The 17,382-nt window shown below is 52.0% G+C and overlaps 5 protein-coding genes across 5 annotated transcripts; 2 read left to right on the top strand and 3 right to left on the bottom strand.

The window, feature by feature from the left end:
• Positions 1 to 157: 157 nt before the first annotated feature.
• J7T55_014253 (uncharacterized protein) lies at positions 158 to 7,253 on the top strand (the record flags this gene model as incomplete). Its single annotated transcript, XM_053132317.1, has 4 exons — positions 158 to 346; positions 465 to 730; positions 807 to 5,662; positions 5,719 to 7,253. The coding sequence occupies 4 exons, from the start codon at positions 158 to 160 to the stop codon at positions 7,251 to 7,253; spliced, it is 6,846 nt and encodes a 2,281-aa protein (XP_052989854.1).
• A 1,006-nt stretch (positions 7,254 to 8,259) lies between these two features.
• J7T55_014252 (uncharacterized protein) lies at positions 8,260 to 9,214 on the bottom strand (the record flags this gene model as incomplete). Its single annotated transcript, XM_053132316.1, has 3 exons — positions 8,260 to 8,324; positions 8,386 to 8,851; positions 9,197 to 9,214. 3 exons carry the CDS (start codon positions 9,212 to 9,214, stop codon positions 8,260 to 8,262), a joined length of 549 nt encoding a protein of 182 aa, XP_052989853.1.
• Positions 9,215 to 10,825: 1,611 nt separating this feature from the next.
• Positions 10,826 to 11,062, top strand: J7T55_014251 (uncharacterized protein; the record flags this gene model as incomplete). Its single annotated transcript, XM_053132315.1, has 1 exon — positions 10,826 to 11,062. The coding sequence occupies one exon, from the start codon at positions 10,826 to 10,828 to the stop codon at positions 11,060 to 11,062; it is 237 nt and encodes a 78-aa protein (XP_052989852.1).
• A 2,600-nt stretch (positions 11,063 to 13,662) lies between these two features.
• Positions 13,663 to 14,079, bottom strand: J7T55_014250 (uncharacterized protein; the record flags this gene model as incomplete). The annotated part of the gene is made up of 1 exon (XM_053132314.1): positions 13,663 to 14,079. One exon carries the CDS (start codon positions 14,077 to 14,079, stop codon positions 13,663 to 13,665), a length of 417 nt encoding a protein of 138 aa, XP_052989851.1.
• A 1,613-nt stretch (positions 14,080 to 15,692) lies between these two features.
• On the bottom strand, positions 15,693 to 17,382 carry J7T55_014249 (uncharacterized protein; the record flags this gene model as incomplete). The annotated part of the gene is made up of 2 exons (XM_053132313.1): positions 15,693 to 17,115; positions 17,180 to 17,382. The coding sequence occupies 2 exons, from the start codon at positions 17,380 to 17,382 to the stop codon at positions 15,693 to 15,695; spliced, it is 1,626 nt and encodes a 541-aa protein (XP_052989850.1).

Here is a 17,382-nt window from a genome sequence, read left to right as displayed (position 1 = left end):
GGCGACTTCTCAACACTTCTACGTCTCACGGCCACCGCTTCCTTGACTCGAGACTCGACACCTCAGTTTCCGAAGACCCATCGCTCTCTGTATCATTAATGACCTAGATACCCCATTGTTGCCCACCCACCAGCGACACACTCTTCCCTCCCTCAAAATGACCGAAACAGCCAGCAGCGCGCCCCGAAATGGCGTCGTTGTGCCCCAGAACAATGGCAAGCAGACATACGCCGAGCTGCACCAAATCGCAGACCACTTCATTGGAGGCAACAAATTAGAGAACGCGAAGGACTCGAAAGTAAAGGACTTTGTTGCTGCAAACGACGGGCACACAGTCATTACGAATGTCAGTGGAATTCCCGTCCCAAAAAGAAGCGCTGGACAGCGCAGACTTTGGCTGCAGACAGACACTCCGGAGCTACATCTGGCAGACGTGTAAAAGCTGACCTGTACGCAATTGACAGGTCCTGATTGCCAACAACGGTATTGCTGCCGTCAAGGAAATCCGATCCGTTCGAAAATGGGCGTACGAGACATTCGGCGACGAGCGAGCCATCCAGTTCACAGTTATGGCTACCCCTGAAGACTTGCAGGCCAATGCAGACTACATCCGAATGGCAGACCACTACGTCGAAGTGCCTGGCGGCACCAACAACCACAACTACGCCAACGTGGAGCTGATCGTGGATATTGCTGAACGGATGAACGTCCATGCAGTTTGGGCAGGCTGGTATGTTTGGACGCCCATCAGATTCTCTACATTCAAGCCACTGTTAGAATCCCGACTGACTAATTTCTGCAAACAGGGGCCACGCCTCAGAGAACCCGAAACTACCAGAGTCGCTGGCTGCCTCTCCAAAGAAGATTGTCTTCATAGGACCTCCCGGCTCTGCGATGCGCTCCCTCGGTGACAAGATCTCCTCTACAATTGTCGCACAACACGCCGAAGTGCCATGTATCCCATGGTCTGGCACTGGTGTTGACGAAGTTACTGTCGACGATGGCGGTATCGTGACCGTGGCCGACGATATTTACATGAAAGGCTGTGTCCAGTCCTGGCAGGAGGGTCTGGAGAAGGCTAAGCAGATTGGCTTCCCCGTCATGATCAAGGCTTCCGAGGGTGGTGGTGGCAAGGGTATCCGAAAAGCTCTGAGCGACGATGGTTTCGAGCAGCTTTACAAGGCTGCGGCAAGCGAGATCCCTGGCTCTCCCATCTTCATCATGAAGCTTGCCAGCAGCGCCCGGCATCTGGAAGTTCAGCTTCTTGCTGATCAGTACGGCAACAACATTTCACTGTTCGGCAGAGATTGCTCAGTCCAAAGGCGTCACCAAAAGATCATTGAGGAGGCACCTGTCACAATCGCCAAGGCTCATACCTTCAGGGCCATGGAGGACGCCGCAGTCAGACTCGGCAGGCTTGTCGGATATGTCTCCGCAGGTACCGTCGAATACCTTTACTCCCATCATGACGACAAGTTCTACTTCCTCGAATTGAACCCTCGTCTCCAGGTTGAGCATCCCACCACCGAAATGGTCAGCGGTGTCAACCTGCCTGCTGCTCAGCTTCAGATTGCCATGGGTCTTCCTCTGCACCGCATCCGCGATATTCGACTGCTGTACGGCGTGGACCCCAAGGCTGCGACAGAAATCGACTTCGAATTCAAGAACGAGGCCAGCGCCAAGACACAGCGACGACCTACTCCCAAAGGTCACACCACTGCTTGCCGTATCACCTCTGAAGACCCTGGTGAGGGCTTCAAGCCCTCTAACGGTGTCATGCACGACCTGAACTTTAGGAGTAGCTCAAATGTTTGGGGTTACTTCTCCGTCAGTACTGGCTCCGGTATCCACAGTTTCTCCGACTCGCAATTTGGCCACATCTTTGCCTACGGTGAGAACCGGCAAGCTTCGCGAAAGCACATGGTTGTCGCCCTCAAGGAGCTGAGCATTCGAGGTGACTTCCGAACCACCGTCGAGTACCTCATCAAGCTCCTGGAGACGGAGGCTTTCGAGGACAACACCATCACCACTGGCTGGCTTGACGAGCTCATCTCGAACAAGCTCACGGCCGAGCGACCCGACTCAACCTTGGCTGTGGTCTGCGGTGCCGTCACCAAAGCGCATATTGCTAGCGAGCAGTGCTTCGCTGACTACAAGGCTGGTCTGAACAAGGGTCAAGTACCCTCCAAAGACATCCTCAAGACGGTATTCCCTGTGGACTTCATCTATGAAGGCTACCGCTACAAGTTTACCGTGACGCGGTCAAGCATGGACAGTTACCACCTCTTTATCAACGGCTCCAAGTGCTCCGTCGGCGTGCGTGCTCTCAGTGATGGTGGACTGCTCATCCTCCTTGATGGGCGCAGTCACAGCATTTACTGGAAGGAAGAGGTTGGGGCCACTCGGGTGTCTGTCGACAGCAAGACCTGTTTGCTGGAGCAGGAGAACGACCCTACTCAGCTCCGGTCGCCCAGCCCCGGAAAGCTCGTTTCCTACTCGGTCGAGAACGGCGAGCACGTTACCGCTGGCCAAATCTTCGCCGAGGTTGAGGTCATGAAGATGTACATGCCGCTTGTGGCTGCAGAAGACGGAGTGGTGCAGCTCATCAAGCAGCCGGGTGCCACTCTTGAGGCTGGTGATATCCTGGGCATACTCGTCCTCGATGACCCCAGCCGTGTCAAGCAGGCTCAGCCTTTCCTTGGCCACCTGCCTGAGTTCGGTCCCCCAATGGTGGCCGGTGATAAGCCTGCCCAGCGATTCTCCAAGCTCTACGACACCCTTGGCCACATTCTCGAGGGCTTTGACAATACTGTTGTCATGCAGTCAACGCTGAAGGAACTTATTGAGGTGCTCAGAAACCCTGAATTGCCCTACAGCGAGTGGAACGCCCAGTTCTCAGCCCTGCACAGCCGTATGCCACAGAAACTGGATGCACAGTTCGCCCAACTTGTCGAGCGTGCCAAGCAGCGCAATGCGGAATTCCCTGCCAAAGCTCTCGCTCGTGCCTTCCAGAAGTTCTTGGACGACAATGTTGCGCCCAATGATGCGAACACGCTTCGAACCACACTTGAGCCTCTCACTACTATTCTCGATCTCTACAGCGAGGGCCAGAAGGTCCGTGAGCTCAAGGTCATCGCGGATATTCTGGAAAAGTATTCCGAGGTGGAGCGCTTGTTTTCTGGCAAGAAGCAACAAGACGAAGAAATCATTCTTGCACTTCGAGACGAAAACAAGGAAGATGTGTCAAAGGTCGTCACAACTGTCCTTTCTCACAGCCGTGTTACCGCCAAGAACAACCTTATTCTTGCCATTCTCGATGTCTACCGTCCCAACAAACCAAACGTGGGCAACATTGCCAAATACCTGCGGCCCGTGCTGAGGACACTGGCGGATCTCGAGTCCCGTCAGACAGCCAAGGTTTCTCTCAAGGCGCGAGAGATCCTCATCCAGTGTGCTCTGCCGTCGCTCGAGGAGCGAAAAGCGCAAATGGAGCACATTCTGCGGTCTTCCGTCGTCGAGTCCAAATATGGCGAGTCCGGTCTGGACCATCGCAACCCTGCCTTGGATGTGCTCAAGGAAGTCGTTGACTCCAAGTACACGGTCTTCGATGTGCTGCCTCAATTCTTTGCCCATGAGGACGCTTGGGTGGGATTGGCTGCCCTGGAGGTCTACGTGCGCCGTGCGTACCGTGCGTATGTGATCAAGCAGATCGAGTATCACTCAGACGAGACGGATAACCCGTGCTTTGTCTCCTGGGATTTCGTGCTTAGGAAGATCGGCCAGTCAGAGCTCGGTTTGCCTATCGAGTCGGCTGCGCCTTCGTCCCCGGCCACTCCCGCCACTCCCGGCAGGAGTGACTACGGTTTCGGACGCATCAACTCCATCAGCGATATGTCGTACTTGACTCGCAAGGTCGGAGAAGATGCCGGGCGGCGCGGCGTCATTGTTCCCTGCAAGTACATGGACGATGTCGAGGATCTGCTTGCCAAGGCTCTCGAGATCCTCCCCCTCTCCCAAAAGAGCCAGGCAAAGAAGAGCAGTATCATTCCTGATTTGAGCGGAAAGAGGAAACCTCCCGTCCGTCGTGACTCTCAGGACGAACTTTCAAACGTGGTCAACATCGCTGTCCGTGACTGTGAGAGTGGGAATGATGCCGAGAACTTGGCCCGTATTGCGGACATCATGGAGCAATTCAAGAGCGATCTCGTCGCTCGCGGTGTCCGCCGTGTCACCTTCATCTGCGGACGTTCCGACGGCTCTTATCCCGCCTACTATACCTTCCGTGGCCCTACTTACGAGGAAGACGACAGCATCCGACACAACGAACCAGCACTGGCCTTCCAGCTGGAGCTGAATCGGTTGTCCAAGTTCAGAATCAAGCCCGTCTTCACCGAGAACAAGAACATTCACGTGTACGAGGCCGTCGCCAAAGAGAATGAGGCTGACAAGCGCTACTTCACACGTGCGGTCATTCGACCCGGCAGACTTCGTGACGAGATCCCCACGGCTGAGTACCTGATCTCCGAGGCGGATCGAGTCATCAACGATATCTTCGACGCTCTGGAAATCATCGGCAACAACAACTCTGACTTGAACCATCTGTTCATCAACTTCACGCCCGTTTTCCAGTTGCACCCCCGCGAGGTTGAGTACTCTCTCCAAGGTTTCCTTGATCGATTCGGACCACGAGGATGGCGTCTCCGTGTCGCACAGGTCGAGATCCGCATTATCTGCACGGATCCCACCACTGGCACGCCATACCCGCTGCGTGTCGTCATTACCAACACCTCTGGATTCGTTGTCCAGGTTGAGGTATATGCTGAACGCAAGTCCGAGAAGGGTGAGTGGGTCTTCAACTCTCTTGGTGGCACCACCAAGATAGGGGCAATGCACTTGCTACCAGTTTCTACACCCTACCCAACCAAGAACCAGCTGCAGCCCAAGCGGTACAAGGCTCATCTTATGGGCACACAATATGTGTACGATTTCCCTGAGTTGTTCCGTCAGGCCATTCAGAACTCCTGGGCCGAAGCCGTTAAGGTCACCCCTGCGCTTGCAGAGAAGCAGCCCCCCGTGGGCGACTGCATCGACTACAGCGAGCTTGTCCTTGATGACACCGACAAGCTTGCTGAGGTATCTCGTGAGCCGGGTACCAACACCCACGGTATGGTTGGATGGCTTATCAATGCCCGCACACCTGAGTACCCTCGTGGCCGGAGGTTTGTGTTGATCTCCAACGATATCACCTACCAGATTGGTTCTTTCGGTCCCAAGGAGGACCACTACTTCAACAAGTGCACTGAGCTGGCACGCAAGCTTGGCGTACCCCGTATCTACCTGTCTGCCAATTCTGGTGCTCGTCTTGGCGTTGCGACCGAGCTTATGTCTCACTTCAAAGTCGCGTTCAACGACCCCAACAAGCAGGAGGCTGGCTTCAAATACTTGTACCTTGATGACGAAGCGAAGAAGCGTTTCGAGAGCTCGGTCATCACAGAGGAGATTGTTGAAGACGGTGAGAAGCGTCACAAGATCACTACCATTGTCGGCAAAGAGGATGGCCTGGGTGTTGAGTGTCTCCGTGGCTCTGGTCTCATCGCCGGTTCTACTAGCCGTGCTTACAACGACATCTTCACTTGCACCCTCGTTACATGCCGCTCTGTTGGTAAGTCGCACATCCTTGTCATACACACCAATAACATCTTGCTAACCTCTTCTCAGGTATTGGTGCCTATCTTGTCCGCCTTGGTCAACGTGCTGTCCAGGTCGAGGGTCAACCGATCATCCTCACGGGTGCTCCCGCCCTCAACAATCTGCTCGGCCGTGAGGTTTACACTTCCAATCTGCAGCTTGGTGGAACCCAAATCATGTACCGCAACGGTGTGTCCCACATGACCGCCGAGGACGACATGGCTGGTATCTCCAAGATTGTCCAGTGGATGTCCTTCGTGCCTGACAAGCGCAACAACCCTGTTCCGATTGCGCCCAGCGCCGATACGTGGGATCGGGATGTTGTTTTCACCCCCGTTCCTCGACAACCGTATGACGTGCGCTGGATGATTGCTGGTAAGCAGGACGGAGACGACTTCCAGCCAGGCTTGTTCGATAAGGACTCTTTCGTCGAAACCTTGGGAGGCTGGGCACGCACTGTTGTCGTTGGTCGAGCTCGCCTTAGCGGCATCCCCATGGGTGTCATTGCTGTCGAGACCCGGTCCATTGAGAATGTCACACCAGCTGACCCTGCCAACCCCGACTCCATTGAGCAGGTCAGCCAAGAGGCTGGTGGTGTCTGGTACCCGAACTCGGCTTTCAAGACTGCTCAGGCTATCAACGATTTCAACTACGGTGAACAACTGCCTCTCATGATCCTTGCGAACTGGCGTGGTTTCTCTGGTGGTCAGCGCGACATGTACAACGAGGTGCTGAAATACGGTTCGTTCATCGTGGATGCTCTCGTCAAGTACGAGCAACCCATCTTTGTGTACATCCCTCCCTACGGCGAACTGCGTGGAGGGTCTTGGGTCGTTGTCGATCCTACCATCAACCCCACTGCCATGGAGATGTACGCCGATGTCGAGGCTCGTGGTGGCGTCCTGGAGCCCGAAGGTATCGTCGGTATCAAGTTCCGTAAGGACAAACAGCTCCAGAACATGGCACGCAATGACGCCGTGTATGCTTCCCTCAAGAAGAAGCTGGCTGAGTCGCAAGCGAACAATGCCAGCAAGGAAGAGCTGGAAGCCATCCATAAGGAGATCCTTGCCCGTGAGGAACTGATCCTGCCCGTCTACACCCAGATCAGTCTGCAGTTCGCCGACCTGCATGACCGATCGGGACGCATGAAGGCCAAGGGTGTGATCCGGGACCAACTTGAATGGGTCAACAGCCGTCGCTTCTTCTACTGGCGTGTGCGCAGAAGACTTAACGAGGAATACATTCTGCGACGCATGGCAGCGGCTGTGAGCACCGTTGGCTCTGTCGCCAAGGACCCGGTTGCCATCCGCAATCACCACCTTGCCAAGCTGCAGGCGTGGAGCGGCGTGCCCGAATTTGACACCAAGGACCGCGAGGTGGCGGTTTGGTATGAGGAGAACCGCCAACAGATTAACGACAAGGTTGCGGCCCTCAAGGTCGAGGCCACACAAGCGCACATTGCGGAGTTGTTGGTAGACAAGACGGCGTTTGAAGGTGTCCGGGCAGCGCTGAGCACGCTGCCTATTGCAGAGAAGGAAGCTCTGCTGAAGCAACTTTCTTCATAAACAAAGTCGTTAAGAATCGGCTAATTTTCTTTTTATGTTTCTCACTGGTGTAGTGTACGAACACGATGGCGGTCACCTGTCCTTCTTGCACGGCGTTTCCATACAGGCATCCCTTGATTGCACACGAGAGCAAGCTTGATTTGATGGGCGGTGGGACTTTTGGTTTGGGAACTGCAGTCTTCTTACAGTGTTGCGGCGTCAGGACTTGGTAGAGCTTATACACCTTGAATGATATACTTGCGTTGCCAACGAGAATCAGACCTTATCAAATGCTGTATTGTGTCTCCTGGAGTGGCCAGTGATGGTAACATGTGCGCTGCCCGATGCTATGTGGTATGACTGGAGACAGGAGAACGGTACTGCTTAACCCATACTTGGTCGTTGTCACAGTTGGTGCCAACAAAGCAGCAGGGACCGATCATGGATGAGCCTCTCTACCGCTCACCATCCAAAGCTGGTGAACAACTCTTTGACGTAAATGGCCCAGAAGTAAGCGCCTGAAGAATCAATATATCTGAGCCACAGAACGATGTGGATCGCGTTGACTACGCCCAAGATTTTAATCATGGATAGAAGTTACTCACTCTCATTGTTCGACGAGCTCCTAGTCATTTTGATATAAGATTCTTGAGCCTTGTCAAACGTAAGTCAATACTTCAATTTAGGCCTTACTGTTGTCATGTCAAAAAGAAAACATCCTTTTTGTTCCCGAATCGAGTATGGATAGACGCAGGCACGATTGCGATTATAACGTGCTTGAGTAGAGGACCTTTCATTGTGAGGCATACTGTCACAGAGCAACGGAATTGGACCATGTCCTTAAGAAATGGTGTCTTATTTTATCTAGTTCTCTAGATGCAACAACACAGCTGTATTGGATCCCAATAAGTTGAGTTCCTTGTACCAAACTTCCAACTTTGCATTTCTGAAAGCAGCAAGGCTCAAGACAAGCTATAAAGATCCACGACGAGTCGAGAAGCTGAATTACAGATATACCGAGCTCTAACTAAGCTCGTGGATCGTAAAGATTGTAGTTTTGCAACGTCTGCAGAACTCGCTGCTCAGAACGGCCTACCACCTGTCAGTATCTATTCCAAGTGAGTGTAAATTAATGACAGCACAAGTTGCTTACTGGGTCTTGCAGGCGCAACGGCTTGGTTGACCACGGTGAACTCGTTGGTCGTCTTCCCACCCACAGTCATTGAGAAGCCTTCGGTATAGCTCAACGCGTTGACACAGATGGTAAAGGTGTAAGTGCCCGGTATGGGGATCGATAGTCCCTGGAAAATGAAATATATCCACTTGTGCGCGCTCTGGCGGCTGCTGCTGCCACCGCCGTGGCTTCCACCGTTGCTGCCATGAAGTGTGATCGGCTGCCCCTGGGTGCTGTAATTTCCATTCAGGATGGCAGTCTGGTCGTCTCCGTTACTCGATGTAAGCATTGCAACTGCGAAGACATCCTTGTTGCCTGCGAGATAGTCTTCAATAAGTTGTGGGTTATTGGTGCGTGCCACCACGGGTGGAATGAGCCTTCGGTTGATGCCGACCGAGGACGGGGGTTGAACCTCGATTTCGACCTTGACTCTAGATCCCTGGTTCTGGACAGAGGTATCAGATGTATTAGCTGGTGTTTCAGTCGACATGATTAGAATGAATAAAACTCCTTAAGGACTGGTTGGAGGGGAGATAGGTGGGTTTCTGGGTATCGAGTGTAGAGTGATTTGATGAGATTTGTTGTCAGCGGTGTGAAAAACTTGTGCGTATACTGGTGAACAAGCTCGTGGAGAATCAAATTGGGAGTCTTGTTCTGGGGAGAGGTATTGCTGCCGAGATAAATTATCTGGAGTGTGAAGTATTTATGGTCGAGAATGAGGACCTAATTTCAGAGCAACTGGACTGACGCGGCCGACAGTTCAAAGTCACGGAGCCAGCTACTCACTTACATATGTTGCCAACTCCATTATCGTCCAATACTTCACTGAACCAAGTACTTCACCGTGAAATACTGATGCTCTTTGTTCAAAATGTCACTGCTCAAAGTGGTGCACGCACACATAGATCTGCTTGTACGGATAGACGTGAACAACAGCAGAATTAATGAAAGTAAAGATGTTTCCAATGGTTCTTCTTCAAAGAACAAGTTAGAATTGCAAGGGAAGCAAGCAAATTATACACCTTGAGTCAGGAACACCGTAGCAGAGGTTTCCGCGGAACGCCCCAAGGCTTGTAAACCATTCGTGTACATTGATGTGCTCCCGAAAAGTCTCGGGTGTGGATACTTTCTCAACCTCACATACCCCTGAGCAGAGCCGCACACTAGGCCGGAAACAAAACTGGGAAGACATGGTCTGTATCACACACGTCTTGGTTGATGCCCGAAGCGGGTCACTATCTGTTACGTGGCTACTTGAGGTGGTCAATGGGAAGTAGGAGCTTGGTTACCCGGAGGTTGGTACGGTTCTATTCTGGACTTTCTGCAGGCCTAAGCCTCAATATAATAACAAGCTCACCTTAGCGGAATGCGGAAAAGGAGCCCCGTTAGTGGCACTACGTCTACACGTGAACAGGCGATGCGTGCGTGTGGTCCGTCAGACTCTCTGCGAGGCCATTCATTGCTTCTACTGCTGTTCACTGAACGCAAACACGTTCATCTACGTACTATAGTATACATCAAGACATCGGACTTTGCACTGAATTTCCCTTTCGAATAGCCATTGCTCCATGATCCTATAATATGGCAGAGAGTTCTGATTCGAGTAATAGTTCGTTGCCAATGACGAATATGTGAGGGAAGCCCAACGAGTGGTCATCGTCAATTTCTCCGCACCCTGCTTCCTTCGTCGTCTCATGATCATGCAGCGAGGGCACGCAAAAGAAACAAAAAGTAACAGTTGCAGATAAGCGGTGACCTGCGGAACAGACCCGCCGGGTGACAAGGGAAAAGATCCGCGTAACGCTCTTCACGTTGTTGTTCAGCGAGTCGTTGTGAAAATGGTGGGCCCATGATGGAGATCTCAGACGGCTGACGGTGTTGTTACGCACGATCAGGGCTGACGGTGGCTGGCGCCTCGCCGCTTTTTGGTGACGCAATAATATGATGACTGCTAGCAAATAAGAACCATCTAGGCTATCTTCTCCGAGTATTGGCATTTATTTCGCATTCGGCTCATATGCAAGTAAAATCGGGGGAGCCTCAGGTCAACGATCATCATGCATATCACGAGGATTCGCTGGAATCCTGCAGTCGAGGAGTTGGAATGTTTTTTTTTTTACAAAAAAAGAAAGAGAAGATGAAAAAAAGGAAAACGAAACAGACGAGTACATGACCTAGCATTGTAAGCTGCTTCCCAGTCAGACTCACTCCAGGTGAGTCTAAGCAGTTAGTCATCGCATCCAGCCAGTACGACGAACCGCCTTACACTACTTCTAGTCTGAACAAGAAGCTGGAAAGTCACAGCTACTTGGCTGTGTAGCGTGCAGAAGCTGTCCCTTGCGACATTGTTTCGCTGCATATGACAGCTCTCTCCATTTAAGCGTGGGGGATCAGTAATCAACAACAGCTCTGCCGTTCCATGCGAACATCGGATCTCGCACAATGTGACAAGTCCGACGGGATCCGCTGCGACTACCCCCAGACAGACGTCTCGGAGCAAGGGCCCCAACCAGGTGCCTTTGGCGTCGAGATATGCAGAGGCGTTGCAGGGTCCATACATCGCTTCTGCGAGATGCTGCGGAGCACAATCTCGGATAACACTCTTGCCTGTGGCTCTGACCTGCATATGCAGGGTCCAAAATCCCTAGCACGATAGATCTCGCATTTCCCAAATTGAAGCCGGTCTTTCGTTGAGGATTCAATATGACGGCGCGGGATGTACATCAAGGACTATCCAACCGGAAGAAGAACCTGCGTCATTATGCGATCAGTCAGATTTGATTCCATACCAGTCTCTGCCATTCTTCTCTCTGCGACGCTTTTTTCTACGGTAGTCTCCTACCGGCGTATTTTGAGCTGTCGGGGATGGAGAGACCTGATGTCGACCCTAGGTCTCGGTCGAGGTGTAAGCGCCATAATGTCGGCGCAGTAGATGTCTCATCCGATTGGCGTCGGAGATGCTGGCCACAATGCTTTGTTACACGACACTATACAAGGCTTGAACTCCGATTCGAGGTTTGACCGAAATCGCTCAGCAAGGATAGACCGGCGTACCAGACGGGAAGATCTGGACCAAAATTCCTAATCCGTAGAGCCAGCCATGAGGATGGTAGTGTGAATCGTCAAGTTGGGCCACCCATCGTCCCTGATCTGCATGTTCCAAGGAAGGCAAAGACACCACGCAGGCGATACTACAAATCAATCATGAGTACAAATATAAATTCACTATAGAACGCCATGAAAAGGTCGAAGAGATCACTTTTGTTATGATTATCAACTTTCATGGGCTACATACTGCCCTTAGTCTTGTGTGAGTCAGATTACTCTAAGCAGGAGTCCACTACAAAGTTATTACCGATTTATCGTTCAACTGGATTCATTGCAGGAAGACCTAACGGGCAGTAGACAAAGTTTTTAGTCTGAATCTTGACAGAGAGATCCTTCAGTTCAACCGGTTTTGTTGAATTTTTGTAAGATCTTTACTCAACAACACCCGTGTTTTAGGATCTGCACCTCGCACGTGCTTTATTGTCTCCATTATAAGAGAATGAACAAAAGCATATGGCTCTTATAGCATACCAGTGAGATGCCTATAAAAACGTGTTGATCGGACTCGTAGTTGCATTTCATTCTGTGTCTCGTGCCACATTGCAGAAATTCGATGCCAGCCAATCCCAAGCACAAATCAGTGTTCATAAATTCTGTCAGTGAGTCAGAACACTTGCACGATAGAATCTCGAACAATATCCGTCCTGTGCTGCCGACAACCATCATGTCAGCTCAAGACGAAACTCGTACACCAATAGGAGGTACTGATCCCTCACAGGTACAAATTCATGCTCCACAGCCTATTAACCTGGCAGCACAACACCGTCTTCAGGTGATGCTAGAACTTGATTATCCACCTCTTGCTAACAGCTCGGGTCTAGGTGGCATCGCATCCTCTGTGGATGCGTCAACTCCGAACTCAACATCTGGCGATCTCACTACCACGTATCCTGCTACGCCGCTTCAAAGTGTTCTTCCGTGCAATAACCTCTCAGAATCCTCGCTACATCCAGATTCCGACACGGTCGGCGGAATCAATACAACTGTAACGGCCCAAGTGGGCACATTCAAGCTACCAGAAGAGATCACATTCTGGCCGGGGCTCAAGGACTGTCTTGATGATCCAACCCTTCCATACCCAGAACCAACATGCATGATTTGTTTTGAAACAGTGCTTATAATTGGTTTCAATCAAGTTGTAAAAGAAGACGATCAACTCAATTGTGAGAATTGCCTTGTCCTTCCATGCGGACATCTTATTGGGGACGACTGCTTCGGCAAATATCTTTCGAAGCATTGTGAAGAAATACAAGCAAGACCCCAAGATAATCGAGTTTCCTGGTACCCTCCTCTGGGTTGCCCCGTTTGCAGAACGGAGGTTGAACTTCGTATTAGTAAGTGTGGACACTTGACTGTGGGCTGTAGACTCCCAACTTTGGTCGAAGACAATATTTCCGGCGCGGGGTCAAGCCAGAAATGGTCTATGAAGCTCTTGGAAACTTGTGAGGGATGCTTGATAGAGGGATTGCGGTACTAGTATTGATTGTGTGGCAAGCATAGGTTTGCTCAACAAGAATGGCAACTAACATCTTGGACAGAAAGAGAATGCGTGTGGGATCTGGCACATGCGACGGCCAGAATCTCTGATGATTAGAGATTGATAAAGTACAAGTTGACTATGCACTTGTATTGATCGTCATTGATAGAGTTGACTGAATTCTACTGGGCTTTTCACTTCGCTTTTCTGAAGAGCTACTGCTAATCTGCTCGAGATCATGGAAGCATAAGCCTAGACGAAATTGAAGTACGCGCTGAACGCCTCGGGAATGTTGATGGTTGAGTGACGAAGCTGGATATCTGGATGAGAATCCCTCACAGCCAAAATTGTAGCAAAGCCCTGCAACTTTGGACCGGATTTGGTTTGTAGAAAATGATCCTCACTCCCATCTACAACATCCGGAGCCCTGACCCAAGATCATATCTTCAAATTATCTACGCTAGGGAAGACAGTTCAGGAAGCCTGACGCTCGACCACATGTTATTTGTGCTAGACTATGAATAGAGCTCGTTTTTTGAGCAGTCACAGCATATTTTGAAGGCTTGACATCATGTCTCATCATCACGACGACCCTCGTGGCGATGTGGAAGATCTTTTCAGTCAAATGAGCTCCGAGTTAGATTTACATTAGCATGCCCCATAACTGCCTCCTACTTCGATGCCTCTTCCTTGCCATCTCCATCACGTTCTGCCGGTGTCCCAGGTATACTCGACCCAGCCAATGACCCCTGCCAAAAGAAGATACCCAAACCGGCCGTTGTCAACACGATCGTAACCCTCAGTAGCCAGCCCACTATCCTTCCGTACGAGAATATCCAGCTCGCCAACCACTTCACTAGCGGCGTCACCAGCTCATCCCTTTCCCTTTCCAGCTCGGGGTTTATCGTACAGATCACACCGATTAGTGCGAGAAGGACGAGGCCGAGGAAGACGCAAGTCAGGACCTCAATGCAAGCCAGAAGGATAGAAATGTCCTTGGTCGTCTGCAGGACCTGAAACCCCGCGGCCACGAGGGGCGTGACTTGTTCGAACGCCTTGTTGATCTCCCTGGAGTAAGGGATACCCATATCTGGAACAGGCACGTTGTGCAATGACGGTGTCCGATGTGTATATTAATTATTAGGAGTATTATCTCACAGTAATTCTTAGTTTTGGCGCGGTGAGATTTTGTAGAGGCCCTTGCATTCAATCCAAATAGCCAAACACAGGATGCACCAGCATGTTATAGAACGCTCCCTCATAGACAGGCGCATGCGTATATGAGTGATGTCATGGCTGTGCAGCTTGGGGCTGATGCATCGGAAGCAGCCACTTGGACATGGGGATTCGAGGTGCGATTGGAGAAGGCCAACAGTAGCGCCACACCCTCGAATCTGCAAATGTTCCGAGTGGCCAAGCGACATAGACTTATTACGCTTGGTCCGTCATTTGACGTAGAAGTCGCTGTTGATGGGATGATTGAGTTTGTGAATGAGTGTGGCGGGTTGTCGATGTTGCAGGCGTATGTTGCCATGCATCAATAGGTCTGTTGTGGCTTGACCTTGGGTAGGATTTCTTTCGCATAGTTCGAGGAGGAAAGGAGGGGGGGGGGTGGCTTGTGACAGTCCGCGTCGTGGCTGACTTGAGTTCTCTCGGGGAGTATGACATAAGCGGTAGCTCCCGTCCTTCAACGTCCATCGTTCTCCTTGCTGGAGAGGAGCAAACAAACAACTCATCTTCTCACTTCCTGCATAACGCAAAGGCTTCGACATGTGCCTCGCAGATTAGATCAAGACTTCATTGAGTAGAGACATGACTTCGGGGAATATTAAGTGTCAGTCTCCGTAAAGGGTCGTATCTCACACAGTCCCGTCGTCTCTGTGGTGGCCCTCCCCATCGCAGCTAATTATCAAGATTGTGCCGGTCGGTGACTTGGTAAAGAGTTGCACTCGGTGTTGATGCGTGAAAATCGGATGAGAACGACCTGGACAGCCTCATCCAGGTAGAAACAACGTGCGTGTTACCAGGGGTGGACAGGATCTGCCCAGATGATAGCGACAGTACTGTAGTTGGTCGGCCACTGGAGGATTTCGGGCCAACGTGCTATTTTCGTATCTTCTCTTGTATCTCATGAAGTTCATAGGAAGATACGTTGCCATGGTATGACATCCTAGAGAGCCAACGAGGGCCGTCCGTAGGACACTGACGTGGTCAAGCCGACCACTCGTCCCTGACTTGGAGCGGTGCGATGATCCTGGCGGCTAGAAGCTTTCAATAAGAGCAGAAGTTCGTGGCTCGAAAGGGGATCCTTGAGATATCGCTCCAACAGACGATCCCGGCAGACGAGCATTGTATATGCTACCATGCCCCGCCCAACATTCGCATCCTGCCCTTCTGTGGATCGGCATATTTTACCAACATTCGTTTGACGGCCACAATAAGAAGCCTAGCGATAGGTGTCGGGTACTTGCCAGCCGCGGGGCTTCATCTTCTGTTGGATGCCGTCGAGAATCACACAGCAACCCATCCAGCCCAATTGGGAGAGCTTGGCGGATCGAACAAGCTGTGTTGTGACGATGAGACGTCGTTGGAGCTTGTTTGCCTCCTACTTCCGCACTGAATGCCAGCAGATTGTTGTACTTGGGCACAGGCCAAAATCAGCCTGGTCAGGCCGTCCGGCACCGCGTCTAGCTTTCTCCAGTCATTCTTCCTCAGACACGACAAATCCCGAACCAGTAGCGGTTGTTGATGAGCTCTTTTGCCCGTCTTTATCTTCCAGCGTCATAGCGGCAAATCTAGTATCGATATCCAACTCGAAGTCAGAACTGGTCAGGTGGAGTGTGAGCGGTTTCCTATGTCGAAGCGCAGCTACCAGAGGCGCCATCCTCGCCCAAGCCTGTTCCATCTCATGCTGTCGATTAAGGACGTTCAACCTGAAGATTAGGGTGTGTAGGATGCTCAACTTTGACAGCCCACATTTCTCTGTACCGACCAGCTCTGTCGGTAATCCTTGGGACTCGGCTAGCTCGAACGACTCTTTCAGCAGCATAACGCAGTCAGCGGGGTTGCCAGCTCTCCACTCCAGCTCCGCCATCCAGAAGACTCTAATCGCGTCGGGTTCTACGTCCACGTGTCTCAAGGAAACCGCCTCACTCAGGCAGGATGCGCCCTCCTCACTCCTTTTTTGCTGCAGCAGGAGCTCTGCAAGGGCTAGTCTGATCTCTTGAGCGCCGGGGAGTAGCGCGGGCTGTGACAGCGTCTCGGCAAGACCCCGCTGCAGGGCTTCTTCGTCCCACTCCCTCACCCTGCTGGGAATGTACTTGGACAGGTCTAGCGCGCCGATGTCGAGGCAATTGCTGCTGGCGTAGAGCTTCGCCCCCAGAGCTCTGTACGACTCGAGGTAGCGCTCGAAGAAATCCGACCCTTGTCGGGACTCCAACACGTCGATGTGAGACGGCCACACGCCGTCTAGGGGGTGCGACGGGCCGTGGAGCTCGCGGTACAGAGCACTGAGGTACCGAATAAGCAGGCAACACACCTTGAAACAGATCTCGGAGCTCGGGTACTGTTTGAACGAGGAGAAGCGGGCTACGAGTCTGTGGTAGACGGCCGGGTCATCGAAGCTGACGAGCGCTCTCAAGTGGTCGAATGCCTCGCCGATGTCCGCGAAGGCCTTTTGTGGCTCGAGATCACGGGAGAGATTTTCTAGACCTCCGATGAACAAGGGAAAGAATTGATCATGTTCCCCGAGTTCTGCTCTGTTGGCCAACCAGGTTTTGTTCGGATCCATGGTAAAGTGCATGTAAACGTCGACGTCGTAGATGCTTTTCTCAAGTGTCTCGAGATTGCCGGGCGCCTTGAGCCGAGCCGGAACAACCGAGACTTGCTGCTGCCTCACAAGGGACCTGCCTCTAGGCCCTGGATGGTCTTGCTGGCCACGTGGATGTTTTCGGCCATGTCTTCCCAGGTGGCGCGCGATGCGGCGTTCATATTCGCGCCGCCTCGAGTCCGGCCAGAAGTCTTGGGCCTTCTTCGCCTGGCCAGATACTATTTCTCGGGCTTCATACGATCGGAGATTCTTCCGAAGGCCCCACTTCCTGAAACGCGACTTGTACATCTTCTGCCTGGTTGTCCATCATTTAGCACATTGACACATGTGACTGGTCTTCACTTGAGCAGGCTCCTTACGTTGCTTCGAGGCCGTGTTCGCGCCTCATAATCTCCTGTACCTGTTGGACCGGGAGGTTCTGCTCCCAGTACAGCCATGTAATCTTCTCACGGCACCATGTCCATTCATGATCTGTCGGGTCGTTCCGCCCGATGGATGGCTCGGACGAGCAGGAGCTCTCCCTCGCCGCCCATGACGGGCGTTCACGGTGCCGGGCGGCCAT

This window comes from Diaporthe amygdali (assembly GCF_026229845.1).
Source record: "Diaporthe amygdali strain CAA958 chromosome Unknown NODE_30_length_622097_cov_64_914702, whole genome shotgun sequence".
NCBI lineage: Eukaryota > Fungi > Ascomycota > Sordariomycetes > Diaporthales > Diaporthaceae > Diaporthe > Diaporthe amygdali.
Note: the sequence above shows the minus strand (reverse complement) of the source record. Positions and strands in the feature narration are given on the sequence as shown.